Here is a 27,951-nt window from a genome sequence, read left to right as displayed (position 1 = left end):
ACTAAAAAGTTGACTATGGATGTATTTACGTGATGTAAATCCGACAAATGCAGTTCTCTGAATTGTAGTGCAAAATAACATGGCGGCGTCCACTGCATGTCATAGATCAAGTGTTTAAATGACAAAACACATTCACTTCCACATATTTTATAATTGGAAAATATTATATGGTTCATGATATAATTAACAAATGTGTGGGGAAAAAAAATAAATAAAAGTGATGCTCCAATATAATGTTCTAAAACTAAAACTAAAAAACTCACACTGGGGGCTCAGCTAGAATATAGAGCCCCTACAATATATAATTACATATCTGAAACACTTGATACATATATGTTAAGGACTCAAATTTGGATACCTACACTGAAGTAAATTTGCACACACCTATAGTCCAGCACTGATTATACACAGCCACTGTAAATGACACGTAGAGATGGGTGTGTTTATGCATATACATTTATTATAATTTGAATGTTATTGCAACATACTGTAGGCATAGCTTTCATAATGGATGTTTGACAATTCAACAATTCCATTTTGAATGTTGGTCCAGATTATTATTATTATTACCCAGTAGTACTACAGACTTATCATAATCACATATCAAAGTGAAATAAATTATTGACATTTTTCTTGATGCTGAGGCAGCACATAATTAACAAAATGGCTAAATGAAGGAAATATTCACCATAAAAACAACCAAAAATATGTACGTTTTTAAGGGGTTTTATTCAGATTTTTTTTTTCATGACAAGATTATAAATATTTTATATTTATAAAATATACTTATATTTATTATATATACTTATATATTTATATATACTAGTATAGTATATATAAATGTATAATTTATATATAATATATACTATACTTATATATATATATACATAAACTTGCCTTGCCTATATACTCATATATACTCTATAGTCATATATATATATATATATATATATATATATATATATATATATATATATGTGTGGCATTTTATAAACTTATAATTATAAAATATAATTATATATATATATATATATATATATATATTTTATAATTATAAGTTTATAAAATGTCACACGTAAAACACCCTGAGTGCAATCTCCTCTGAGATCATGATGAACAAGTTTACAGTTCAAAAAAACAGCCATTTCTTCTCTTTAGTTAATTTAAGTATTTTTTCACTGTTTAACAGTAATGTTGGCAACACCACTTGATTGTGTTGAGGACAGTCGTGGGACGCCAGTAGTTGAATAAATCTCTCTGTCAGATTCACTGTGGCCAGGCTTGCAATATCACTGGGAAAAAGAGAATTATTACATACTAAAACTATATAGCAACACATATTACATATCTTAATACAATTGTATCATAACAATAAAAATTATATATATAAATTATATATATGTTTTGGCAAATTGATGACTAATTTACGGGAGAGTATTGCATTCACTTGAAGAAAAAAAATCTACTCTGTTTTTCTGAATTAACGAGTTAATTATCTCAGAATTACGAGATAATTTTTCATGGAAAAAGGTTTTTGCTATGTTTTTTCTGAATTAATGAGGTAATTATCTCAGAATTATGAGATATATTTTTCTTGAAAACCTCTGTTTTCATGAATTAATGAGTTACTTAATTTTTGAGATAATTCATAAAAACAGAGCAAAAACTTTTTTCCATGAACATTTATCTCGGAATTCTTAGATAATTAACTTGTTAATTGAAATGAACTCGTTAATTCATAAAAACAGAGCAAAAACTTTTTTCCATGAAAAATTATCTCGTAATTCTGAAATAATAAACTCGTTAATTGAAATTAACTTCCATGTCCCACCATGTCCGACACCACTCTGGAGATGTTGACGGGGCTTCTCCATCCTGAGCAAGGGGTACATGCAGCCAAAACTCCCTCCTCAAACTACGCATCACAGATCAGAGAGAAAAAAATTAGATAGAGAAACATTTCAGCCAGTTAACCAGTTACTCTAGTAATAGTTTACAAAATCTCAGGATTTCTACGCAAATCTCAGGGTTGAGTTTTGTAATACTGTATATGAATGAAAGTTTAACTCTTACTTAACCAAAGTTCCATGTCCTGCAGCCAATCTGCTGGAGTCCCATAGTAGACACACACAGTTTGATTCGGTTTTGGCCTTGTTCGACAATCTTTGCCCCCCAGCAGTCTTTCTTGAACTCTTGCACTATTGGAACGACCACATGAGTGCCGTCTCGGATGGATGGGATGTGACCTGTAAAGCACACAGAGGAACAAGTGATTCCAGTGAGGGTGAAAATAATAAACTTTTTGTCATGTGGTTGGCAAAGAAGGCTATAACTGACCAAGTGTCAGCTCCAGATGAAGTTTGTCTCTGTTCGGAATAAAAGCTCGTGTCAGCTCAACCCATATCTGGAAACACTGTCCTCTACGGATGATGAGGTGATCATTCTCATGATAATGTGTGTGAATGTGCGCTCCAGTCCATTTTGTCCTTTTCCGCCTTTAAGGAGGTCAATAGAGCACACCTGCAGCACTGCATCTGAGAACAAAAAACAATCAGACCTTAAAATTTGACATTTCATTCCCACTATGCAGTGCAGTCAGAAGAGTTTGAAGCGCTTACCATGCCTTCCACATGCTTGTATGGCATTGAAATCACTGCACTGGCTGCGTTCCCCTTCCCGCTTTTGGTTCCAGTGCACACATTTCCACAAGGCATACTTTAAGCTTCAAAGGTGAGAGAGCGAATGAACAAAGTATAAAACAAAGCTCATTCGAAAGAAATACACTTCTTTTTTAGAAGATGGGACTCTAATTCTATGAGAATTTAGAAAATCTGAAAAATAAAGTATAACTTTTGACTGGTACTTTATTCCTTTTCTCTAACATAAAATGCTAGTTTTCTAAATGCAATGATTATATACTAAATAAAACAAGGCCACAATCTTTAAATAATGAATGTGTTGATACTTACGTGTTAGACGTCCTTGTCCATGAATGTAACTTGCAACTTTTGATTTACAGAGAGCTCGGTGTGTGAAACACCCGAGTCTTTCTGGGATAAAATACTGTTGCTTCAAATGTTTTTCTCTCTGCTACACCCCGGTATATAATGACCTCCGCTCCACCCAAATTGCCCACTGTGTGAAAAAAAAAAAAATTTCATGGTGAGTCATGATGAGGTTTTTTTTTTCTTGAAATCTATCTTTTACAAAAAATACTGTCATACCAGTTTAGGATGAACTTAATGTTGTGCATAAAGAATCTACACATACTGTAATTATTGAGATTAAGTGACCTACTTGTATTCACCCTATACTGTACCATCATTTATATTGGTCAGATGAAAATCCTTAAGATTGAAACTTGGTGACTGAAACTGCATTTAAATCATGTGCAAATATTATTTTATTCTCTCAGAGATTGCAGTCTGGTTCATTCTGTTGGACAGTAAAACCACAAACTGCATTGACGCTACTAAATGCTGCTCCTCAAAACACCACTAAAATACAAAATTACTTAACGACGTCTAAAATTATATTTTTTTTACACCATTTTAATGCCAATTACGGAAGAGTATCAATATGGACACCAAACTAAAGGTGTTGCCTGTTTCACAAGTCGCAAAAGACTTAACATTTGTGTCTATCTCTGAGGTGTGTTTTTAAATGTTAAATAGATGTCAATTAAATTGCTAAATCATGCCAACAACATGAGAAGAACATTATAAAAACTTTATAGTAACCATATGTGAACACTATCAACCACCTAGCAACACCATAGCAACCACCCAGAGTACCCTAGCAACACCCTAGCAACCACCAGAACACCATAGCAACCGCCTAGCAACACCCTAGCAACCACCTAGCATCCACCCAGAATACCCTAGCAACACCATCGCAACAACCCAGAGCCCCCCTTGCAACACCCTAGCAACCACCCAGAATACCTTAGGAACTGCCAAGCAACACCCTAGTAACCACCCAGAACACCCTGGCAACCACCTAACAACACTATAGCAACCAATCAGAACACCCCAGCAACTGCCTAGCATCATGCTAGTCATGCTAGCATCTAGCTACAAACATGCTACCAACATGCTAATCATGTTAACATGATGTTAACACATGCTAATCATTTTAACTTATTGTTCAAACTAATTTAAACTTTAGACTAATTTAAACGTTAAACTACTTTAAACTTTCAAACTAATTTAAACTTTAAATGAATTTAACTTTAAACTAATTTAAATTTCAAACTAGTTCAAACTTTCTGGTCAAACTTTCACAAGCCAACTTAAAGTTTGTCTCGACGAACTTTTTAATCTAGTTTGTTTTGATATTTCCTATGAAATACATCAACTTTGATGGACAGAACAGGTGAAAATGAGGCTGTGAGGGATAGACTTAATGGCACACACTGTATAGAGATCCTAGATCACATCATTTTCACAACTCGCAACTAGAGTTTTATGGATTTTTTTGTCTACTGAAAGTTTTTTGACTTTATTTTTTCGTAAAAGACATTTCATCAGCTGAACGATTGGATTGACAACAGTACAATCCATTGAACACACTGCATTTTATCCCTCACTGGTTTTAATTGCGGTCAAAAATTAAATATGGCGCTATTCTGACTAAGGTCTATTAAAAAGGAAAGTTGTTGTGTGATGTCAAAGCAGACCTGCTGATAATATCAAACTTGATGCACATACTAAAGCAATAAATGAATACCTCCAAATGAGATAAACATGAATAAAAATGTTCTTCGAAGGTATCGTATATCTCTAATCAAACTACAACAATAATGGCCGAACGTGAGGAGTTGAACCGACCGTGAACTCATCGACCTGGAGAGCGGGCGGGGTATGACGCATCTCCTTTTTATTTAAAGGGGATGCATTGAAACGGGTCGCTCAAAGACGCACATCAGAAAAGGGGTAGAAAAGGGGTCTTTGGAGCTATAATAATGAGGAATTCACACCCAAGCATTGCAGTTATGCTTTATATAGACCACAACGGTATGATTTAGATGTAAAAATGAATGATTTAAAAGCATGATATGTACCCTTTAAAAAAATTCCCAACACTGCGCATCTAAACTTTAAGGCATGAAACAAGTGCAAATGTTAAATGGATAAATGAACAAGCATAATAAAGATCTGAAATGAGTTCATTATGCTTTCAAAACAAATGCTGCACAAAATACTGAACTTCATGCATGGACACAGCTCATATATATGTATATGCAATGCATGCAGCGATCTAAAGGGAAAGCTCATTAAGAGATAGTGTTTTATTCCGTAATAAATCGCTATGCCCATTGGAAGAGATGAAGCACAGAAACAAGTTTTTCTGCTGTCATGATTGATAGACTGGGACGGCAGAATGCCAGAATGTTTAATTGGTATTTAATGGGTATGACTGACTAAAGCATTATAATAAGTGTCTACTATTATAATACATAATAAGAGTTATTTAAGAGATCATGGTTGACAATCCTCTCAGGGCAACACTGTTTGTTAGAAGTTCAGTGTTGAAAGCTCATTAAGCACTCCTTGAGAGTTTTGCAAATGCAGCTTTTCTTCATCTACTGTGCCACACCTCCCCATATTATATTGATTTCGCTGATTAACTAAATTATTGTCGTCTGATGAACACAACGAAATGGGAGACGCTTTTGTAATTGTAGTGGTCATGCAATAATTATCTCTCATTCTTTCTCACTGTTTTTCAGTGACATTTCAAGCCTGACCACAGTGAGCCTGACATTAATATTTCCAAAATACCACTTGAACTCGCATCATTTGACTTTCCTCAATTTACTCGTATGCTTTTATTGACGATCGATGGATGGGAAGAAAGAAAGAATATGGCCTTTTTATTGTCTTTGGTCAAGTCTGACCAGAATTTCTAGATAGACTACAGTTATGTCATATCAATTTGCTAAAGCTCTTGCAGAGTCGTTGTTCTAGTAATAATTAGCTAAATTGCTGAGGTATTGGTATTTTTTAGGGCATTTTGACTTACCTTAATTGGTCTTATTAAAGGCTATTTCTCATCATATTCCCAGACGCCTTCTGGGTGGAGCATGAGCTTCAGGTTGGGGATGGTGATCAGAAAATGTTTCTATAGTCTCAGAAAAAGACAAAATTCATCCTTGATTGACACTGTCTTCTATAACGTAGTTCATTAATGTACGGGCACATACTGATTTGAAGTTATGATATCAGATCCTTACTTCCACTTGTCAACTAAGAAACATCGTGGGGTCTGGAACAACACTTCACTCTCTGTCAGCAAAAAGGGGGGAAAGAATTAAAGGAGTAGTTCACTTTTAAAAAAAACTTTTGCTGATAATTTACTCACCCCCATGTCAGCCAAGATATCCATGTCATTTTTTTCTTGTCAAGGTTTTTGATGAAAACATTGCAGGATTTTTCTCCATATAATGGACTTCAATGGGAACCAAACGGTTCAAGGTCCAAAAGACACTTTCAGTGCAAACTGCAAACTGTTCAAAGGGCTTTAAACGATTCCAGACGATGAATAAGGGTCTTATCAAGCGAAACGATCGCTCATTTAAAAAAAACGAAAAACAACAAAGTTTAATTTTATAAGCTCAAATGGTCGCTTGAACTCGTTCATCAAAACGAACGAATCTTTTCCTGAGTCAACTCGTTCATTTCGTTCGTTGAATGATCCAAATGACACAAAAAAAAGATTTGTTCATTTTGATAAATGAGTTCACAGAACAGAGCAAGGCGACAATTTGAGCTTATAAAATTAAACTTTGTTGTTGGTTTTTTTTTATTAAATGAGCAATCGTTTCGCTTGATAAGACCCTTATTCATCGTCTGGAATCGTTTAAAGCCCTTTGAACAGTTTGCAGTTTGCACTGAAACTGTCTTTTGTACCTTGAACCGTTTGGTTCCCATTGAAGTCCATTATATGGAGAAAAATCCTGAAATGTTTTCATCAAAAACCTTAATTTCTTTTCGACTGAAGAAAGAATGACGGATATCTTGGATGATTATCAGCAAAAGTTTTTTAGTTTTTTCAAAAGTGAACTACTCCTTTAAGAATAAAATATGGAAATAAAACGGCATATTCATTTATAAATTCTTTCGCATGTGAATTTTCATTCTCAGATTTTCTCAAAGAGTCATTCTATTTAATAACTCAATAAATGTCACACATCAAAGAGTCGCCCTTGTTCCGATGACCATCGGAGATAAATGTACGAATAATTGACAATTAACTGTAGTGCAATTTAACCATGCAATATTACTGTGTGCCTGAGACAATTTCGCCTTCGAATGATCGCCCTGATCTAATCGCTTTGTTGAAAGGAGCTTCATTTCTTCATTTGATCACACGGCTCTCTGATTCGACATTGCACCAAATGCATAAATCATTATACGACTCACTACTCTCTTAAACAATGTAAAAAAGATCAACAAACTGGGTCAGAAATATGCAGACAGAATGTTTCTTATACCTTTAGTATGAATAAATAAAGGATTTATTATTATGACCAACGTCAGCATCTTAAATGAACTGACCTGATCTGGCAAGAAAATTGACTGTGCAGTTTAAAAAGTCAGAACAATTAAACCAAGATGTTATTATGTCCAATTAATTCTATTAAAGAGTCAATTAAAATGAACGTGACTCAAAATCCTTTGATCCCTTTCCTGAGAGTCCAATTCTCCGCATTCTTCTGCTATGAGCTGTGGGTGGGGTGGAGATTGGGATGGAGTATAAATATCCCGTCTTCAGTGGAGAAAAAGTACGGGCTGGTTCATCTAGGACTTACTGTTCACTACAGTACATCAACTTCTCGGTTCAGTCTCTGAAACCAGTGCAAGGACTAAAAACATGTAAGTAATCAACTTTGACTTTATTTGAAACACATGTTGCTATTAGAAAAGGTTGTTATTTATAAAGTCCTTTTCTAGTATTATGAAACTACATGTACGTTACAGTATATATTGGTCTGATCATTTCGAAAACAGCCTAATGAAGCATCCAAGAGACCATATTTATGAATTGTGAACCATGTAATAACCAATCTCACTTCTTTTTTTTTGCCCAGCATGCCTTTCGCCTTCAACCCATACAAAAACCTCTGCACCGTCGGCCGCTTCCCAGCCATCAAACTGCGAGGCGACGACTGCTGGAAGACAACATGCCACCCATCGGCTCAATATTATCCTCACTTTAACCAATATGTGGACTATCCTTACACTAAAAGTTATGTTAACCCTTGTGTGAACCCCTGCTCCGACCTCTATCCTTACGCTCACCCTTACTCTTACTCTTACGCTAACCCCTGTGCCACTCCATACTACAACCCTTGCGCTACTCCATACTACAGTCCTTACGTTAACCCCTGTGCTACTCCCTACCCCAATCCTTGCAAGTATGTCGCTCCATGCCATGAATATGAGACTAAGGAAGTTGTCGTCAAGAAGTCCGTGGAAGATTGCACAGTCAAGCGAGTCTGTGGAACTGAAGGTAAGAGTCATAGATCTTTGTCCTGCAATGCATGATGGGAAATGTGTTAGTGTAATAACACAATGAATGATACGTTTGATATCTTCTGCTTTCCCAGAAACCATCCTCCGGGTGAGTAAAGTCGACCTCATCAAGTGCAGGACCGGACAGAATCGTCTGGAGCATCACACGCAATGCTTCTATGACGATAACCTCATCGTCCGCAGAGGACAGTACTTCAACATGTGGGTTGATCTATGCCGTCCTTTCAATCCCAGCTGTGACAAACTCCACCTGGAGCTGAAACTAGGTTAGTTACTGTTTGGGTGGATGACAAAATAGGACTTGCATTTCTACCCTCACTGGAATCACTTGTTCCTCTGTGTGCTTTACAGGTCATATCGCATCCGTCCGAGACGGCACTCATGTGGTCGTTTCAGTTGTGGACGAGTTCAAGAAAGACTGCTGGGGGGCAAAGATTGTTGAAAGAAGCCAAAACCGACTCAAATTGTGTGTGCAGTCTGTCCCGACTGCTTGCGTTGGCCGATACCAACTCAGTGTCGTGACTCACTGTACAGGAGGAAGATTCGCTTTACCATATGTTCCTGAAAATGACATTTTCATGCTGTTCAACCCCTGGTGTAAAGGTACACGTTTCATTCCACACCTGAAACCTGATTATATGAAGATTAAGTTGAATGCGGAGAGAAAGAACATTATGATTGTTCTCTGTCCTCAGATGACTCTGTGTACCTGCAAGAAGAGGCGGAGAGAGTCGAGTATGTGCTGAACGACATGGGCCGAATCTACTATGGTACTAAACAGCAGATTGGCAGCAGGACATGGAACTTTGGTCAAGTAAGAGTTAAACTTTCATTGCTAGAGTTTACAATTGGTGTGAATCCAATTGATTTCAATGGGGAAACCCCAACTATTTGTAAAACTGAAAACTTTTGGTTTAGCCTATAAATGTTACAAAGTAGTTCTCTAAAATGATTATTAAACATTAGCGTAATATATTCCACGGGGTTTATCTATTACAAAACTAGATCGCTCCCAGTAACACTCTACGAACCGGAAGCATATTACGTTGATGAAGTCGATTGGCGTACTTTTAATTTGAGCGTCTGACTGAAATATTTTATTTACAAATATCATATGTTAAGTGATTGCTATGCGAAATCCCATCCTTTTAATGTTTTACTAACTTTTGACCATTGAATCTAAGTTTATGAATCCAAGTTTATGGTCTTCTTTAAACGGGACTCAGGGAATACAATCTGAGGTGTCATTACAACACTAAACAAGCAGAGCAGGCAATGAAACGAGATCAATCTTACCGGAGTCGGGAGCTTGAAGTCTGAAACGAATGTGGTTACTGGTGAGATTTACGAAACTGACTCTTATGATTCTTTAAAAGAACCGATCAAAAGACTCTGATGTAATTGGTTCCATTCATTTGATTCTTTAAAAGAACTGTTCAAAAGACTCTGATGTGATCGGTTCCATTCATTTGATTCTTTAAAAGAACCGATCAAAAGACTTGGATGTAATTGGTTACATTCATTTGATTCTTTAAAAGAATTGGTAAAAAGACTCTGATGGGATCAGTTCCATTCATTTGATTCTTTAAAAGAATTGGTAAAAAGACTCTGATGTGATCGGTTCCATTCATTTGATTCTTTAAAAGAACCGATCAAAAGACTTGGATGTAATTGGTTCCATTCATTTGATTCTTTAAAAGAACCGATCAAAAGACTTGGATGTAATTGGTTCCATTCATTTGATTCTTTAAAAGAATTGGTAAAAAGACTCTGATGTGATCGGTTCCATTCATTTGATTCTTTAAAAGAACTGTTCAAAAGACTCTGATGTGATCGGTTCCATTCATTTGATTCTTTAAAAGAACTGTTCAAAAGACTCTGATGTAATCGGTTCCATTCATTTGATTCTTTAAAAGAACCGATCAAAAGACTTGGATGTAATTGGTTCCATTCATTTGATTCTTTAAAAGAACTGTTCAAAAGACTCTGATGTGATCGGTTCCATTCATTTGATTCTTTAAAAGAACTGTTCAAAAGACTCTGATGTAATCGGTTCCATTCATTTGATTCTTTAAAAGAACCGATCAAAAGACTTGGATGTAATCGGTTCCATTCATTTGATTCTTTAAAAGAACTGTTCAAAAGACTCTGATGTGATCGGTTCCATTCATTTGATTCTTTAAAAGAACTGTTCAAAAGACTCTGATGTGATCGGTTCCATTCATTTGATTCTTTAAAAGAACCGATCAAAAGACTCTGATGTAATCGGTTCCATTCATTTGATTCTTTAAAAGAACCGATCAAAAGACTTGGATGTAATTGGTTCCATTCATTTGATTCTTTAAAAGAACCGATCAAAAGACTCTGATGTAATTGGTTCCATTCATTCGATTCTTTAAAAGAACGGTTCAAAAGGCTCTGATGTAATCGGTTCGAATCATTCCAGCGAATGCTTCGGTGAATCTGTTTTAGAGCAGTTGAGCTTGTTATAGGATTAAAATCCAAGTAATTACACAATGAAGCTTAGTATGTTGGATTCAATAAAATTTGTGACCCCTGCTGTACATCATAAAATTTTAATTCCTCACTCTGTCATCTGATTCTTAGTTTGAGGAGGGAGTCTTGGCTGCTTGTATGTTTGTGCTGGAGAAGAGTTCTACCCCTTGCTCAGGATGGAGAAACCCCATCAACATCTCCAGAGTGGTGTCGGACATGGTGGGTATTTCGTTTTCTTCCTGAATTTGGTGTTAAATGAAGGTTGAGGCATAAAAACAACATTTTCAATCTTCTCTCTTTAACAGGTTATTGCCAACAAAGACTGTGGCGTGTTGGTGGGTAACTGGTCCAACTGCTATGGAGACGGAATTGCTCCAACATCCTGGTGCAGCAGCAGTGCCATCCTGAAACAGTTCCACAAATGTGGAGGAGTACCTGTCAAATACGGACAGAGCTTGGCCTTCGCTGGAGTCACCAACACACGTAAGAGTTCAGGCAGAATGGACAAGGAGAGAATAAGGGTTGAGAAAGGGATTGTAGACGTAACGCACTTATTCTTCTTCTCGTAGTGTTGAGATGTTTGGGCATCCCCGTTCGTCCGGTCACAAACTTCGGTTCTGCTCATGACACTGACGTTTGTTTGACAAGGGACGTCTATTTTGATGAGAAATTTCAGCTGCTTGATGACATGAACCGTGATTCAATCTGGTAAGTATCGTGAACCTTTGTGATGTCACCAAAAGTTCCTCTGAATATGCATGAAGTGAATGTCTTCTTCGTGTAGGAACTACCACGTGTGGAATGAGGCCTGGATGGCTCGTCCCGACCTGCCAACTGGTTTTGGAGGTTGGCAGGTGGTTGATGCCACTCCTCAGATGACCAGCCAGGGCTTCTTCCGCTGCGGCCCAACATCTGTTGCTGCGATCCGCAGTGGACAGACCTTCCTGAAGCATGACGTGCCCTTCCTTTTCGCAGAAGTCCGTTAAATCCTTTAATATAGCACTCTGTCATACAGAGATTCACATATAATGACTTATAATCCCTGTTTGTCTCCTTGTGTTCTAGGTGAACAGTGATAAAGTTTACTGGCAGAGGAAATGCGATGGAACATTTGGTGTCGTCCACGTTGAGAAGGATGTAGTCGGTCACTGCATCAGCACCAAGGCCGTCGGCTCAGATCAGCGTGTGGATATCACAAACCTCTACAAATACCCACTGGGTAAAAACCACACGCATGCCTCTTAAAAGATTTGGTTAAGATTCATAGTCTCACCTGTGACATCTCCTCCTGCTTCCATTGATCAGGTTCTACTGAGAGTTGTGCTGCTTTGGAGACAGCCGTTCGTCACGGCTCCAGGAGATGCACGTACCCACTGCCCTGCCCTGAGGATGTCGTCTGTGAAGTCAGCCTGAAGGATGAAGCAGTGTGTGTGGGAAGAGACGCCGTGCTTTCCATCAATCTAAAGAACAAATGCAGCTCACCTCGTAGCGTCACCCTCCACAGCCATGCGGCCGCCATGTACTACACCGGAGTCAGGAAGACCTTCCTGAAGAGAGACCAGACCTGCATCGAGCTCAAGCCCTCTGAATGTGAGAAATGATCAAGTTTGAGTTTCACACACATTTCAACACAATCTGTAATAAAAGCACATCACTTTTCCCACTATAGGCAAACCTATGGAATGGACCCTGAGTTATGACGAGTATAAGGAGCACCTGGTGGATCACGCCCCACTGATGCTCAACCTCTTTGGACACGTCGCTCAGACTAAGCAGATTCTGGCCACCCAGTACAGCTTCAGACTGCGCACTCCAGATCTGGTTCTCGCTGTGAGTTTAAAGTATTCAACTTCTTCTGTTGATCAGTTGAAATGGTTTCGTGCTAAAATTGTGTCTTGGATGTGGTTCTTCTCAGCCTGTATGTGATGCTGTCCTGGGTCAAGAAGTGGCGGTCAAAATCACCTTCCAGAATCCACTGGCTTGTGTCCTGAGGAACCCTGTATTCCGCTTTGTGGGACTCGGACTGAAGCAACCCAGAATTGTGAACTATGGGTAAGACACTATAATATTTAAATTATGAAATAAATTTTCACTGAATTGTCTCTCAACACTCTTTCTGTGTTGCTATTCAGTTTTAGATTATTAAATCTAATAAAACATATTAAAATATAAAAATTATAGTTATTAAATAATATTGTGTTGTGGTCTTATTTAATCTAAATAATTCTATATTGTAATATTATATAATATTGTTTTATACAGCTTGTTACTATTAAATCTAAAATACTGGTATTTAAAAAAATTAAATAAATGTATACAATTACAGTAATATAAATGTGTCGCTACTGTTTGTGAATATTTAATTAACAAAAATATAAATTACATATATTAAATAATAGTTAGTTTTAATGGTTTAATCTCTAAAATGAAATGATTAGAAAAAAACATAAAAATAATAGTATATTTTTCTACACAGTTTACAATTAAAAAGTATTTAAAAACATATTAAAAATATAAATGATATTAATATTATATCATGAGTTGAAATGCAGTTTATGAATATTTCATCTAACAAATTTTTTTTTAAAAAAATACTAAATATTCTTATTTTCTTCCTCAGTGACATTGCCGGACATGCCACTGTGGTCCTGACGGAGAAGTTTGTTCCCAGGTGTCACGGACCCCACAAACTTCTGGCCTCATTCGACTGTCCTCAGCTCACTCAGGTGCATGGATTCACCAACCTTGTGGTCAAACAGGCCTGATTAACCAATCGAATCACCGGCACGGCTCCACTCAATAGAAAGCAGAATTGAATAGCATGTATTAGTTTCACTTTACCTACAATCTGTAAACCTTAAACCGCTGATGATGCATTTAATCACGGTCTCCTTATCTTAATCACATTTTACTCTTCTACTTAGTAGTATTTTCAGAGATGGAATTTATGGGCTTTACCTAGTTAATCATTGATCATAATCAAGTCTTATTTTTCCTTTTCATTTTTGATTGTTTGTTTTTTCCTCATTCTTTTGAAAACTCAAATAATTGTTTCATGGTTACTCTGTCCTGTGTAGCTTCAGCATCAAATAAAATCTTCCCAACATACTAAACTGTCTGTGTCTGTGTCCATTTGTGATGAGGCTTTATTCCTCTTGTCATTTTAAAAAAAAGTAATACATTCTTGACTTATATATATATATATATATATATTCACATAAATCCAGACTTTTTTGACAGTTTGATAGTTGAATTGACAGTTCGCAGGTATTAAAAGACAATATAAAACACATTTCAAGTCAAACAACCGAAAACAGAACTGATACTAAGTTTAGTGTTAAAATATATATATATTTATACTGTGTATATAAAATTGTCTGAATCTACCGTCCAGTAACAGCTGATCAAGTCCATCCAGTTATCCAGGTGAATGAAATGCATTCAGTGCATTGTACTGAATCCCTGAGAACGAGACTGCGGTCTTGGTCTGATTCTGAATACGCATCTATTCTCTACAAACGCGTCTGAATCCAGTTCAGGTCACATTTGTAGAAATTGTAACAAAACTTTGTGCATCTCCTCAAGCAAAAATCTTCATGTTAAGCAAGAAGGGACAACATCATGTAGGGTCTGATTGTCAACAAGGCATTGACCGATGAGTGGCAGGTCAGTCAGGAGTCAGGACTGGTCTGATGGTAATATGACGCGCTGCTCATCTATCCGTTTGGCCTGTGAGCGAAGGATGAGGCTGAAGAAGTCGTCGTCTGGGACTGTAGGGCCTCTGGTGGGGGGAGGAGGAGCAGCACACCTCTGATCATCCAGTCTGGATCCCTGTGCAAGTCCAAAACAGACACTCAACACATGCTTTCAAATGACTGAAATGTAATATTTGATAATATTCAGAGGCGGACACAGCTTTACTACTTGAGAAAAAGTACAGATACCCCTTGCTAAATTTTATTCAAGTACTACATTCAGATGTCTACTTAAAGGGATACTCCACTTTTTTTGGAAATAGGCTCATTTTATAACTTCTCCAGAGTTAAACAGTTGAGTTTTACTGTTTTCGAATCAATTCAGCTGATTGTCTGATATTTAGAAGAATATTATTAACCAGTAGGGCTGGGTAATAAATATCGATTTCTCGATATTAATCGATTCTCATTTTTACAAACCGATATCGATTCTTAAATCTCAAGAATCGATTAGTCATCCTGTTTCATTTGAATGAATGAGAGGTTTTATCGCGGCTGCGCGCATCCAACAAATCGCAATAATCTTTGTCCTTTGTTACTATTGATATGAAACAAAGTCTCAATTTTCAATTTACGTCCACTTTCTTTAGAAATTCAAAAACATAAATAGCGTTTTGGCGCTGTGGCGTGAGATCGCTCTGGCGGCGCTCAAGAGAAGCAGCAGCGCTGATCTCTCTTCCGGGTTAATAATACCAGTCACAGCGCGAAATAAACATGAATGAGCATCTGAAAGTGTGTTTCAGATAGAGTACAACTTATCTAAATCCCTATCATGTCACATTGATTCGCTCAATCTGCGTTTCAACCGTGGAAAGACGTCAGTTAAACAGCTTGTAATCAATGTCATGTATCGTCATATTTACCTCAGAAAACCCACATAAACTCGTTAGTCCACACTCGTTAGTGTTCTTCAATATTAATGCATATTTGAATAAATATGGCAAGTTTTTTATGACAGCCACCATTTAAATGTTTATATTTCATATAATCTTCTTATTATAAAAATAAATAAAAGTGTAATTTAAGTGTTTGTATAGCTACAAAACAGTTAATTATTAGCTTCATATTAGGCTAATGAAGCCTAGTAGGCTACAACTAGACTATATTTATAGACCATAGTTTACAGCATTTAAGAGATCTGATTCCCTTGAGAAAAATTGCCATTTATTGTAACTGATATCCAAAATAATCGATATTGAATCGAATCGAAATCGAATCGAATTGTGAAATTTGTCTCAATACCCAGCCCTATTAACCAGACAGTTTCTGGCATAGATATGTCGTCCACGCTGCTGGCCAATGGAGGTCGACGTCTGCACCTGGCGGCCATCTTGTCACAGGCAGCTCGCTCACTCGTAACATTGTGTTAATGGTACATGTACTATTCTAATGACCATAACTTGCTCGATTTTCTACCGATTTTCAAACGGTTTGTTTTGTTATAAACGTCAGAGATGTAGTTATGACACTGCATACTTATGAATAAAAAGTGTATAAATAAATAATCATCCAGATAATTATAGCCACGTTAATAACGTTTGTAAGAAACCAAACCGTTTGTAAATCCGTCAAGATTTCAACGAGATAAGAGTATTTGTGTTCATGCTGACCACTCATCTTACATCAGCTTGTCTGTGACAAGATGGCCGCCGGTGATGACGATGGAAACTCCGCCGTAACACATCTAGCCTTTATATACATATCTATGGTTTCTGGTCTCATTGACTTCCATAGTAGGAAAAAAATATACTACGGAAGTCAATGAGACCAGAAACTGTCTGTATAATGATTTTCTTCTAAATATCAGACAATCGGCTGAATTGATTCGAAAACAGTAAAACTCAACTGTTTAACTCTGGGGGAGTGGTAAAATGAGCCTATTTCCAAAAAAAAGTGGAGTATCCCTTTAAATAAAAGTACTGAAGTACTTGTTTTCAAGTATCAAGAGTACATTTTCTAAATATTGCATTACTACTGCCACATTTATGAACAGAAACGTCCTACGTGGAGTTATGAGAAATGTTAATACCTTGGAGAATGTAAAAGGAATTGAAAGTAAAATTTGAGTCATTTTCATCTTTTTACCATGTTGCTTTATTTAACATTTAAGAATTGTTTTTTTTTTTTTAAAAATACAGAAAATTTAAATAGTCTGGCCTCTGATTTGATTCAATCATCCATACATTCATTTTCCAAACCGCTTGTCGGCTTATCACACAGGTATAAATTCCTTTTTAAGTGATTATTAAATTGTTTAATTAAGGATTAGACATGACAGTGTTCAAGATAAATCTTTTTATTACTACTAGTCTAGAGCAGTCAGTAAGCCAAGTTTCAAATAATTATTAAACAGCACAAACTATGCAAAAGCGAATTGACTGAATTCACCCCCTCAAGTGAACTATATAAGTGGAGTAATGTGGGGAATAGTGAATGAGGGTATAAGGGCCGGAACGGCTGCAACAATGGAGAATATGTAAAAAACATTGCGTTTTTGAACATTCAAGCATGAAAAACGATTCTAGTAGAGCCCAAAACCACAATCAAGACTTTCAGCCTCTTTAACCACATTTACCTGGCTCTTAATCAGCATGTCGAAGAAGTCTTCATCTGGTTCTTTGCTATCGGCCGCGGCCATGAGTTTGCTGAGGACGTCCTGGCTGCGGCGCTGGTCCAGCCGGAGACCCGGGAGATTGCTGACACTGACCCGCTGCTCGTCCAGCCGACGGCTCTGCGAACTGGCCAGCAGATCTAGGAAATGGCCAGGCTGTGCAGAGGCCTCCGCTTCGGACACGGAAGTAGCTGAAGGTTAAAAACCGTAGTGTAATTGAATTAAATACTGCTGTATATTCTTTTCTTATGGTACTCTACAAACGTTTGGGAGACAGTATGATTTTTTTAAGAAGAAATTAATTGAATGAAATAGCAGAGAGTCAGATGACAGCAGAAGCATTAGGGAACACTCACAGTTTAAGACTGGGAAAGCTGAACTATTCCCCCATATGAACAGAACAACAACGATGACAGAAAGCAAATGCCACGTTAAACACGACAAGGAGGAGCTGGGTTGCAGAGAGCGAGCAGTAAGCAGTTAGGAGCGAACTGAATCTGCTTAAAGGAGTAGTTCACTTTTGAAAAAACTTTTGCTGATAATTTACTCACCCCCATGTCATCCAAGATGTCCATGTCTTTCTTTCTTCAGTCGAAAAGAAATTAAGGTTTTTAATGAAAACGTTCCTGGATTTTTCTCCATATAATAGACTTCAATGGGAACCAAACGGTTCAAGTTCCAAAAGAAACTTTAAGTACAAACTGCAAACTGTTCAAAGGGCTTTAAACGATTCCAGACGATAAATAAGGGTCTTATCAAGCCAAACGATTGCTCGTTTTATAAATAAACAACAAAGTTTAAGTTTTATAAGCTCAAACGCTCGCCTTGCTCTGTTCTGTAACGCACTCCTGTTCGAACTCGTTCATCAAAATGAACAAATCTTTTTCCGAGTCATTTGGTTCATTCGGCGAAAGAAACGAACGAATTGATTCGGAAAAAGATTCGTTCATTTTGTTGAACGAGTTCGAACAGGAGAGTCACGAACGTACACCACAGAACAGAGCAAGGCGAGCGTTTGAGCTTATAAAACTTAAATGAGTGATCGTTTCGCTTGATAAGACCCTTATTTATCGTCTGGAATCGTTTAAAGCTCTTTGAACAGTTTGCAGTTTGCACTGAAAGTTTCTTTTGGAACTTGAACCGTTTGGTTCCCATTAAAGTCCATTATATGGAGAAAATCCTGGAACGTTTTCATTAAAAACCTAAATTTCTTTTCGAGTGAAGAAAGAAAGACATGGACATCTTAGATGACATGGGGGTGAGTAAATTATCAGCAAAAGTCTTTTGAAAAGTGAACTTCTCCTTTAAATAGCGCCCTGATTTGAGCGTAGGCAATAGCAGCGAGGGGAGAGGGGAAACCAATTTGTGCCAAGAAAACATCCCCCACACCATTACACCACCACCACCAGCCTGCACAGTGGGAACAAGGCATGATGGATCCATGTTCTCATTCTGTTTACGCCAAATTCATTTAACCGTAATGTTAAACATCAAGGATCTTCTGATTGGCTGTGATTTTCTCATGTGACACAGCACTGATCAATGTGGACAAACAAATTGCTTGTCACTGTATACACTGCTTTAATTGCTATATATAGTTAGTCGACTCACGTTTCCTCAAGGCTACGGACGGGGTTTCACGGGGAAAGGAAGGGGCGGGAACACGACTAATGCCGTCCTCTAATGAGCACCTTTGATCATCCATACGGCTGCCCTGGAAGCGGGTTAGAAGGTCAAAAAAGCCGTCGTCCCCCAGAGTGTCTGGAGCGCACTGTGGAAAAGCCCAGTTATAATAACAACAATTTAATTTGTTAGAATTTATCAAATCTTAAAAAACCAAAATCAGAATTTTGAAAAGTTTATAACTTTGCATGCACTCTAATTTATAAAATTGATTGGTCTATACAGTATTTCAGCCTCTCTTTTCAGTATGCTTTAACCAATATGTTTTTTGAGATGCAACACTGCTAATTAAAGTCAGCATCATAAATGACAATGTGTCTTTTTAATGCAATATTGTCGTATGTATTATAAATGATTCTTGTGCCCTCGTAATTAAAATATCTTCCCTTTCCTCTTGCAGTGACATCTCTTCTCTGATGATGATGAGGGCGGGGCAACCTGTCACTCATCTGAGATTAACCAATAGCAAACCACAACCATCCAATCAATCCCCATGGACAAAATCAAGTCCCCGCCTTACAGTTTTTTCTTGTCCGGGAAGCTGTTTCACTCAGATATATACGTCAACTTCCCTTTCATGCTGACTTTAAAGGGGTCATTTAAGCACCTGTGTGTCCAGAGGCGCTGCAGTCGGGCTGGTGCTGCTGTGGTTCTCAGCTGGCGGACTGGAGTTTGAACCATTCAACCTGTGCTTTTTGCTCCTGAAGCGATTGATGAAGAAAAGTTTCGAAGATGTCTTGGCTATGGATGTTTTGGTTGGTGATTTGGTTTGCTGAGTGGTTGTAGTCTCCTCACAGGCCTGCCCCTGGGGAGATGAAGCATAAAGACTTTATAGGCACACTTTTGTTATGCTAATTATTTGATTTGCAAAAACATGAACACCTTGAAATAAAAAGTAACAAAATGTATATGTGATGCATGCAAGTCCCAGTCCTAGTATTAATTAACAGTAATTAGAAGCACCAAAAATATGTATATTTTGTAATGAGTAATTACTGAACAATTGATTTCTTCTTTCTGTGAAGCTAAATATACTTGAGGTATTTCTTAAAATGAAACAACATTTTTTTTTGTTAATCTCACTAAATGTCGTCAATTATTTCGTATGTGATGTTTTGAATGCGTTTAAAGTCTCACCGTATTTTTGTCAGAGGTCAGTTTCATGAGCTCCATGTTCTCCATGCTGTGTCTCCGGCTTCCTTTGGATCTTCCATCTACACAAGCAGAAAGAAAGATATGATAGTAGATCAGTAGGATAGTAGATCACACACCCTGATGTCAGATTCACAATTTACTAATATTGTTACAACCAATCATATTAAAGTTAGAGCCATATTCATATTCAATCATATTAAAGTCATTTTAAATGCCTAAAATGTTTCAATGGTTAATATAGATGATTTTACAAAAAAAATAAAGGAGGATATTTAAGCGAGTTTGTACATATTTAACCAAAATGTACAGTATTTAACCAGTAGATGGCAGTATCACCAAACTCCTAACACCAAAAAAAGAAAAGAAAAGAAAAAAGTGTTTACATGTTTAGGGAATGAAATTAAAACATTTTTTACACTTTTAAATGCAATTCTTTTAATCAGATTTTTTGATAATAAAATTATTAATTATAATATTCAATATTCTAAGACAGGTGATTTTTTCTATTTATTTATTTATTTATAAATTTATGCTTTGGTTACATTTTAGTGCTTTATTTTCATGTGCTTATCCAACTTTTTTATTTTTTTTTTTAAATTTCTCTCATGTATGTATCATAAAAAATGTATTTAACAAATAACTGTAGTTTATAGGATGCTTGGTTTTAATGTTTGAGTTTGTGAAAGTTGTGTGTTTTACCAGGCGGACTGCTGTCACCGGACGGGCTCTCGATGAGGGCAGAGCTGTTACTGTTTTGCTTCAGACCCAAAACTAACTGCAGATCTGATACGTTCATCCTAGCCGTCAGCTCCCCACTGCGGTCTCCAATCTGAGGAGAGCACACATACAGGAAGGAAAAAACATTACTGGAAGTGCTAGCCCAGAAAACACACGCTCAGTTCAATCATGAACAAGCACACTGGAGCAGAATCTCGTGAAGCCAGACTTGTCACATTTTACCCCAAAATCAAAAGAAAGAAAGAAGGCATTTTATTTTGCTCTGTACTATTTTTAGAACAAATAACCAGGGAAATGTGTCTTCTTTTCTGAATTCCACTTCTGTTCTAGCTTGTTTTGTAATCTACGTAGCTTTCTAATAAATCTGCCACTGTATCCGATGAATATTTATGGTTCTGTGATGAATTGTTTAATCTCCTCTATTTTAAGTTGCGTTAGACAAATGCATCGTCAGAATATACGGATATGTCAATACATTTTACCCAATTCCAATTAAATAAATGGGGGGAGGACTATACAGAAACCTGGAGCAAATACTCACAACTCAACCAAATACAGAAACGCTCTGCAAATACTCACAACGCAACCAAACACAGAAACCTGGAGCAAATACTCACAACACAACCAAATACAGAAACAAGGAGCAAATACTCACAACGCAACCAAATACAAAAAAGCACAACCAAATACAGTACCGCTCTGCAAATACTCACAACGCAACCAAATACAGAAACAAGGAGCAAATACTCACAACGCAACCAAATACAAAAAAGCACAACCAAATACAGAAACGCTCCGCAAATACTCACAACTCAACCAAATACAAAAAAGCACAACCAAATACAGAAACGCTCTGCAAATACTCACAACACAACCAAATACAAAAAAGCACAACCAAATACAGAAACGCTCTGCAAATACTCACAACGCAACCAAATACAAAAAAGCACAACCAAATACAGAAACGCTCTGCAAATACTCACAACGCAACCAAATTCAGAAACCTGGAGCAAATACTCACAACACAACCAAACACAGAAACCTGGAGCAAATACTCACAACGCAACCAAATACAAAAAAGCACAACCAAATACAGAAACGCTCTGCAACTACTCACAACGCAACCAAATACAGAAACCAGGAGCAAATACTCACAACGCAACCAAATACAAAAAAGCACAACCAAATACAGAAACGCTCTGCAAATACTCACACAACGCAACCAAACACAGAAACCTGGAGCAAATACTCACAACACAACCAAATACAGAAACCAGGAGCAAATACAACTCAACCAAACAGAAACCAGGAGCAAATACTCACAACGCAACCAAATACAAAAAAGCACAACCAAATACAGAAACGCTCTGCAACTACTCACAACGCAACCAAATTCAGAAACCTGGAGCAAATACTCACAACACAACCAAACACAGAAACCTGGAGCAAATACTCACAACGCAACCAAATACAAAAAAGCACAACCAAATACAGAAACGCTCTGCAAATACTCACAACGCAACCAAATTCAGAAACCTGGAGCAAATACTCACAACACAACCAAACACAGAAACCTGGAGCAAATACTCACAACGCAACCAAATACAAAAAAGCACAACCAAATACAGAAACGCTCTGCAACTACTCACAACGCAACCAAATACAGAAACCAGGAGCAAATACTCACAACGCAACCAAATACAAAAAAGCACAACCAAATACAGAAACGCTCTGCAAATACTCACAACGCAACCAAATACAAAAAAGCACAACCAAATACAGAAACGCTCTGCAAATACTCACACAACGCAACCAAACACAGAAACCTGGAGCAAATACTCACAACACAACCAAATACAGAAACCAGGAGCAAATACAACTCAACCAAACAGAAACCAGGAGCAAATACTCACAACGCAACCAAATACAAAAAAGCACAACCAAATACAGAAACGCTCTGCAACTACTCACAACGCAACCAAATTCAGAAACCTGGAGCAAATACTCACAACACAACCAAACACAGAAACCTGGAGCAAATACTCACAACACAACCAAATACAAAAAAGCACAACCAAATACAGAAACGCTCTGCAAATACTCACAACGCAACCAAATTCAGAAACCTGGAGCAAATACTCACAACGCAACCAAATACAAAAAAGCACAACCAAATACAGAAACGCTCTGCGACTACTCACAACGCAACCAAATTCAGAAACCTGGAGCAAATACTCACAACGCAACCAAACACAGAAACCTGGAGCAAATACTCACAACACAACCAAATACAAAAAAGCACAACCAAATACAGAAACGCTCTGCAAATACTCACAACGCAACCAAATTCAGAAACCTGGAGCAAATACTCACAACGCAACCAAATACAAAAAAGCACAACCAAATACAGAAACGCTCTGCAAATACTCACAATGCAACCAAATTCAGAAACGTCATCATGGTGATGTTTGGCAAACTTCACATATATCGCAGAGCAAGTATCAAGCATAATTTGCGTTCGTCCAACTGTGCAAGAGTATTGAACCCTTTAAGCATGTGTGATGTTTCAGATAGTATGGCAAGTGTAAACGCATGAATCGCATGTGTCACAACTGAAGGAACGTGTAAACGAACGGTCAAATCAGAATCAGAACTGAAAGGTGAGTTTTTTTTGTTTATTTTGACATTCTGGTCGTATGTGCATTGTTGTGAGTATTTGCAGCGGGCTTTTTGCAGCACAAGACGCTTTCTTAATTTGCCAGTGTTTTTTACATTTGCATGCGTTTTCTTCAGTTTTCTTCTCTCGCCCACTATATATAATACAGTAGTCAACATTTGAAGTGGATCGCATAAGTTGTCCTAAGACAAGAACGGGTGTTGTTCAAAATTCACGCATAACTTTGATGAAAGGTTTTGATCCACTTCAAATGTTGACTACCCAGACAGCAAACTGACATTGAATCAACGTGGAAACGACGTCTCTCATGACATTGAAACAACGTTGATTTTGCTCATCGAATTAACGTTGAACCAACGTCAGACGCGGCATTCTTCAAAGCTAAATAAAAATCGAAAATTGGTTTGCATTCATAACGTTGAAACAACGCGTTGATTTCAAGTTGATTTTCCGTTAGTTTTGAAAGAATGACGCGTCTGACGTTGGTTCAACGTTAATTCGCTGAGCAAAACAATGTCAGATCAACGTTGTTTCGATGTCATATTTCCACGTTGATTCAATGTCAGTTTGCTATCTGGGTAGTGTTAGTATGGCAAGCTTTTTATTTTGTTAAAAAAAAAAAAACTTCCTTTTCATTGAGATTCACCCATATGGCTTTTCCTGTGCAGGCAGGAAGTCTGTTAGTGTTATCTCACTGAGCCAAGCACACAAACACACACCTCTTTTGAGATCTCCAGATGTTTGTCAGCAAAGCTCATGGCCTGCTCGTGGTTTCCCAGTGCGGTGTATGCATTCCCTAAACTCCAGCACGCCCTCCCTTCTCCAATCCTACACACAGTGACAGGACGATTAGCTCTCATAAACAGCAGCACAGACCAGAAGTGTCCGAAACAGCCTACCTGTCCTTGAGGTCCTGAGCTATGATGAGATGTTTGAGGTGATAGTCTATAGCTCTCTCATAGTCCTGCAGAAGCGTGTAGGTGTTTCCCAGACTGTAACAGGCCTGAGCTTCCACAGCCCTGTCCTTCAGCTGCCGCGCCAACTGCAGCGTCCGTCTGTGGGATACACATCATCATTATTCATTCGACTTCGCAAGAACAAAGCTCGAAACGAATTGAGCTGAATAACGACACTATTGTCTTCTGTAGAGCTGCTTTACAGCTGAATCAAATTAATTTCATATACTAGCGAACTGACTTGTAATGCTCAGCTGCAACTTCAAACTGCCCGAGGAATATGTAGGCATTTCCAAGGTTGCAATATGCTCTCCGCTCGGCGGCTCTGTCTCCAAACTCCTTCGCGATGAGGAGACGCTGTAAAAAGAAGAAAGCATTAATATTTACATCATTTTCTGCACTATAGATAAACAGACTTCAAGTTCTTTATTATTATTGTATAGACCATGTAAACAACACTGGTCCAGAAGCACTTCCTGTTTCAGTTTGTAACTGTTTTCTTTATTTCACATGTATGTTTGTTTAACTTTTTGATTCAGTTTTAAATGTTCTGTTGGTTGTATTTTATCCCAGCTTTTATGTAGTGTTAAAAAACTGAAACAGGAAGTGCTTCTGGACCAGTGTTGTTTACATGTTGCAAAATGGTCTATATGTAGTGATATTTATTTTAATCATCATTACAGCAAGTACAGCGTTATATATCAATATTACTGGAATAACTTTCTGTACACTAATCTATAATTTATTCTAGCATTTTTTCCATTATTTTTACATTCAGTTTGAGCATTTGGTAACACTTCCCTTGAAGGGGTGTGGATAAGACTGACAAGACACCTTCATAACCATAACGTGACACGTGTCAAGAATATGAAGGAGGTTTTATGCATGTTTACGACAACTGTCATTAAGTGTCATTAATGCAAATATAACATTGTTTGAGATGTCTTTGTTATGACAACTTGACATAAACAATAATACAGTATAACCTGTCAGTGTCTTGGTAATGGCAATTTGACGTAAAGCAATACAACATAAATTGTCATAAATATGTCATGTTTGTGACTCTCCTGTTCGAAGTGGTTTATCAAAATGAACAAATCTTTTTTTTCGTGTCATTTGGTTCATTCAACGAACGAAATGAACGAGTTGGCCCTGGAAAAGATTCGTTCATTTTGATGAACGAGTTCGAATAGGAGAGTCACGTACGCGCATCACAGAACAGAGCTTATAAAACTTAAACTTTGTAAAAAAAAATTTAATTCGAGATTGTTTCGCTTGATAAGACCCTTATTCATCGTCTGGAATCGTTTAAAGCCCTTTGAACAGTTTGCACTGAAAATGTCTTTTGGACCTTGAACCGTTTGGTTCCCATTGAAGTCCATTATATGGAGAAAAATGTTTTCTTCAAAAACCTTCATTTCTTTTCGACTGAAGAAAGAAAGACATGGACATCTTGGATGACATGGGGGTGAGTAAATTATCAGCAAAAGTTTTTTTTTAAAGGAGTTAAGTTACTCCTTTAATGACAGTTGTAATAAACATGCATAAAACCTCGTGTCATGTCATGATTATGTGTCACAGTGTCTGGTTTGTCATGTGCTTGTGTTCTAGTTCTGTTTATTGTGAGCACATGGCTTGTCATGTGTTTACTTTGTGCCATGTGCTCTCCTGTCTATTGTCTAGCCCCTCCCATCTTGTTATGTAATTATTGGTTAATATGTCCCACCTGTTACCCTCCTTTGTTTGTTCCCCTATTTAGCTTCCCTGTGCTGGTTCGTTTGTCCAAATTACCTGTTCCATGTGTTTCCACTTGCTCACAGTGCTTTTTTGAGTTTGTACCTTATCTACATTTCCTCTGCATTTGAGTTCTCGTCTCAGAAACCACAAGTACATTTAGATTTAAAACTGACAGCGCATTTAAGAAACTCTCAGTGTTAAATACCTGCTCGTGGGCAAGAACAGCATCCTGGAAGTTTCCGAGCAAATAGTGTGAGTTGCCAAGGTTGCCGTAAGTCCTGCCCTGAGCCGCTCTGTCCCCCAACTCCTTCACAATGGCCAGATTCGCTCTTCAAACCGAGACAAACGGTATAAGATGCAGTCGGTTAGATGAAATAATATAAAGTTTAGCATGCTTTTGGAAAACATAACTGCCCTTGAGGCCAAATAAATCTCTTTCAGTAATGAAAACAACTAATGTTGGCTCGCTCACTCATAGTACTCGGTTGCTTTCTTTAGAGCGATGCGTGCCTCCTCGGGAAAGTCTCCAGGGTCCATACCGCTCCAACATATGTTCTTCCCCTTGGCGTGGTACACATTCCCATAATTATACAGCGCTCGAGCCTGCCCCACCTAACAAAACCACACACAGACACACGTCCAGATAACACACACACAACCAGCACTGATTACACACCTAAAAAAACGATTGACAGCTTGCACTTAAACTATGTTTATGGTCTGCTAAAATAGATCAGGCCGTGTCTTTGGATAACAGGACAAATGTGACTTTAAAAACATCTGGGGCAAACTCAAGTGGAATTTAAAGAAATAAAAATAATCTGTCATCATTTACTCACACTTAGACTTGGGAGATATTGGCAAAACATCATCGCATTAATCTTAAATGATTGCTGATAACAATACATAAATCAAGACACTTTGAAAAGGGCTAAAAACTGAAAAGAGCATGGCCTTTTGACAACTTATTTATTATAGTTGATCAGTTTTATATTTTAATCAATACAAATAAATAAATTCTGTTTTATTTATGCATGTTTTGTATGTTTATGTTTATTTTGCATCCCTAAAAAAATATAATCAGTAATTTAAAAAAAAATAAAAAATTTATTGACGTGGAAGTTGTTAAAAAAAAAATTCACAATATTATTGGAAGTTAACATGACAATATTATAATATGTATATAGGAAAGTTAATAAAAAATGAATAAAAAGACACTACTGTTTATTCGTTTATTTGTTTGAACACAGTTTTATGTTTATTGTAGCAATTAAATTAATAAAAATTTTATTTTTATTCTTTGAATAGCCCAATTTATTTTATCAATAAATAAATACTCTTTTATGTATTTATTTACTTGCTTACATCAAGAAATAAATATTATCAGTCAATAATCATACTTAAACAGCTTTTTATTGTATCTATTTTCTTTGGTTCTGCAAGCATATGACGACCAGGAGCTTCAAGATCCAAAAAAGGACCAGAAGTGCCATAAAAACAATCAATACTATTCGATATGTGATATTCCCAGTCTGATGATGCCATATGATTGCTTCCACGAGGCTGTGACATCTTATTCACACATGCACACTGTGCCTTGACATGC

The 27,951-nt window shown here is 37.2% G+C and overlaps 2 protein-coding genes and 1 long non-coding RNA gene across 5 annotated transcripts in view; 1 reads left to right on the top strand and 2 right to left on the bottom strand.

The window, feature by feature from the left end:
- Positions 1–1,023: 1,023 nt before the first annotated feature.
- LOC148970673 (uncharacterized) lies at positions 1,024–12,689 on the bottom strand. The gene is made up of 10 exons (XR_016147913.1): positions 12,516–12,689; positions 12,307–12,442; positions 6,236–6,287; positions 6,025–6,130; positions 2,970–3,135; positions 2,619–2,722; positions 2,338–2,534; positions 2,074–2,246; positions 1,832–1,915; positions 1,024–1,292 (listed from the first exon to the last, which is right to left on the bottom strand). It is a non-coding gene; the product is annotated as an uncharacterized LOC148970673 (long non-coding RNA).
- On the top strand, positions 7,056–14,609 carry LOC120463535 (protein-glutamine gamma-glutamyltransferase K). Of its 2 annotated transcripts, XM_039652727.2 has the most exons (14): positions 7,056–7,877; positions 8,093–8,514; positions 8,612–8,803; positions 8,889–9,140; positions 9,233–9,351; positions 11,145–11,252; positions 11,339–11,516; positions 11,603–11,741; positions 11,818–12,010; positions 12,099–12,252; positions 12,339–12,623; positions 12,703–12,863; positions 12,949–13,085; positions 13,654–14,609. In XM_039652727.2, exons 2-14 carry the CDS (start codon positions 8,094–8,096, stop codon positions 13,796–13,798), a joined length of 2,484 nt encoding a protein of 827 aa, XP_039508661.2. In that variant the 5' UTR covers positions 7,056–7,877; position 8,093; the 3' UTR covers positions 13,799–14,609. The 2 variants fall into 2 exon arrangements, with proteins under 2 accessions (XP_039508661.2, XP_088980215.1); XM_089124089.1 differs by lacking the exon at positions 7,056–7,877 and having other exon boundaries at positions 7,888–8,514.
- The window catches only part of gpsm2l (G protein signaling modulator 2, like), a 25,813-nt gene continuing 12,023 nt past the window's right edge, over positions 14,162–27,951 (bottom strand). For both annotated transcript variants that reach the window (XM_039652726.2, XM_039652725.2), the window contains exons 4-14: positions 26,818–26,957; positions 26,551–26,674; positions 24,850–24,965; positions 24,552–24,707; positions 24,372–24,480; positions 20,937–21,066; positions 20,220–20,296; positions 19,690–19,887; positions 19,011–19,170; positions 17,364–17,590; positions 14,162–14,864 (exon numbers count right to left, since the gene is read on the bottom strand). In XM_039652726.2, the coding sequence (XP_039508660.2) occupies positions 14,712–14,864; positions 17,364–17,590; positions 19,011–19,170; positions 19,690–19,887; positions 20,220–20,296; positions 20,937–21,066; positions 24,372–24,480; positions 24,552–24,707; positions 24,850–24,965; positions 26,551–26,674; positions 26,818–26,957 (1,590 nt within the window). In that variant the 3' untranslated portion in view covers positions 14,162–14,711. The remainder of the gene's footprint in view (positions 14,865–17,363; positions 17,591–19,010; positions 19,171–19,689; positions 19,888–20,219; positions 20,297–20,936; positions 21,067–24,371; positions 24,481–24,551; positions 24,708–24,849; positions 24,966–26,550; positions 26,675–26,817; positions 26,958–27,951) is intronic.

Source organism: Pimephales promelas, chromosome 20 (assembly GCF_988280905.1).
Source record: "Pimephales promelas chromosome 20, fPimPro1.hap1.1, whole genome shotgun sequence".
NCBI classification, from domain to species: domain Eukaryota; kingdom Metazoa; phylum Chordata; class Actinopteri; order Cypriniformes; family Leuciscidae; genus Pimephales; species Pimephales promelas.
Note: the sequence above shows the minus strand (reverse complement) of the source record. Positions and strands in the feature narration are given on the sequence as shown.

Coding starts and splice junctions, on each gene's coding strand:
- LOC120463535 (XM_039652727.2), top strand. CDS start 8,094: ATGCCTTTCGCCTTCAACCCATACAAAAACCTCTGCACCGTCGGCCGC. Junction 9,352..11,144: donor GGACATGGAACTTTGGTCAA/GTAAGAGTTAAA, acceptor TCTGATTCTTAG/TTTGAGGAGGGAGTCTTGGC. Junction 12,253..12,338: donor CCTCTACAAATACCCACTGG/GTAAAAACCACA, acceptor TCCATTGATCAG/GTTCTACTGAGAGTTGTGCT.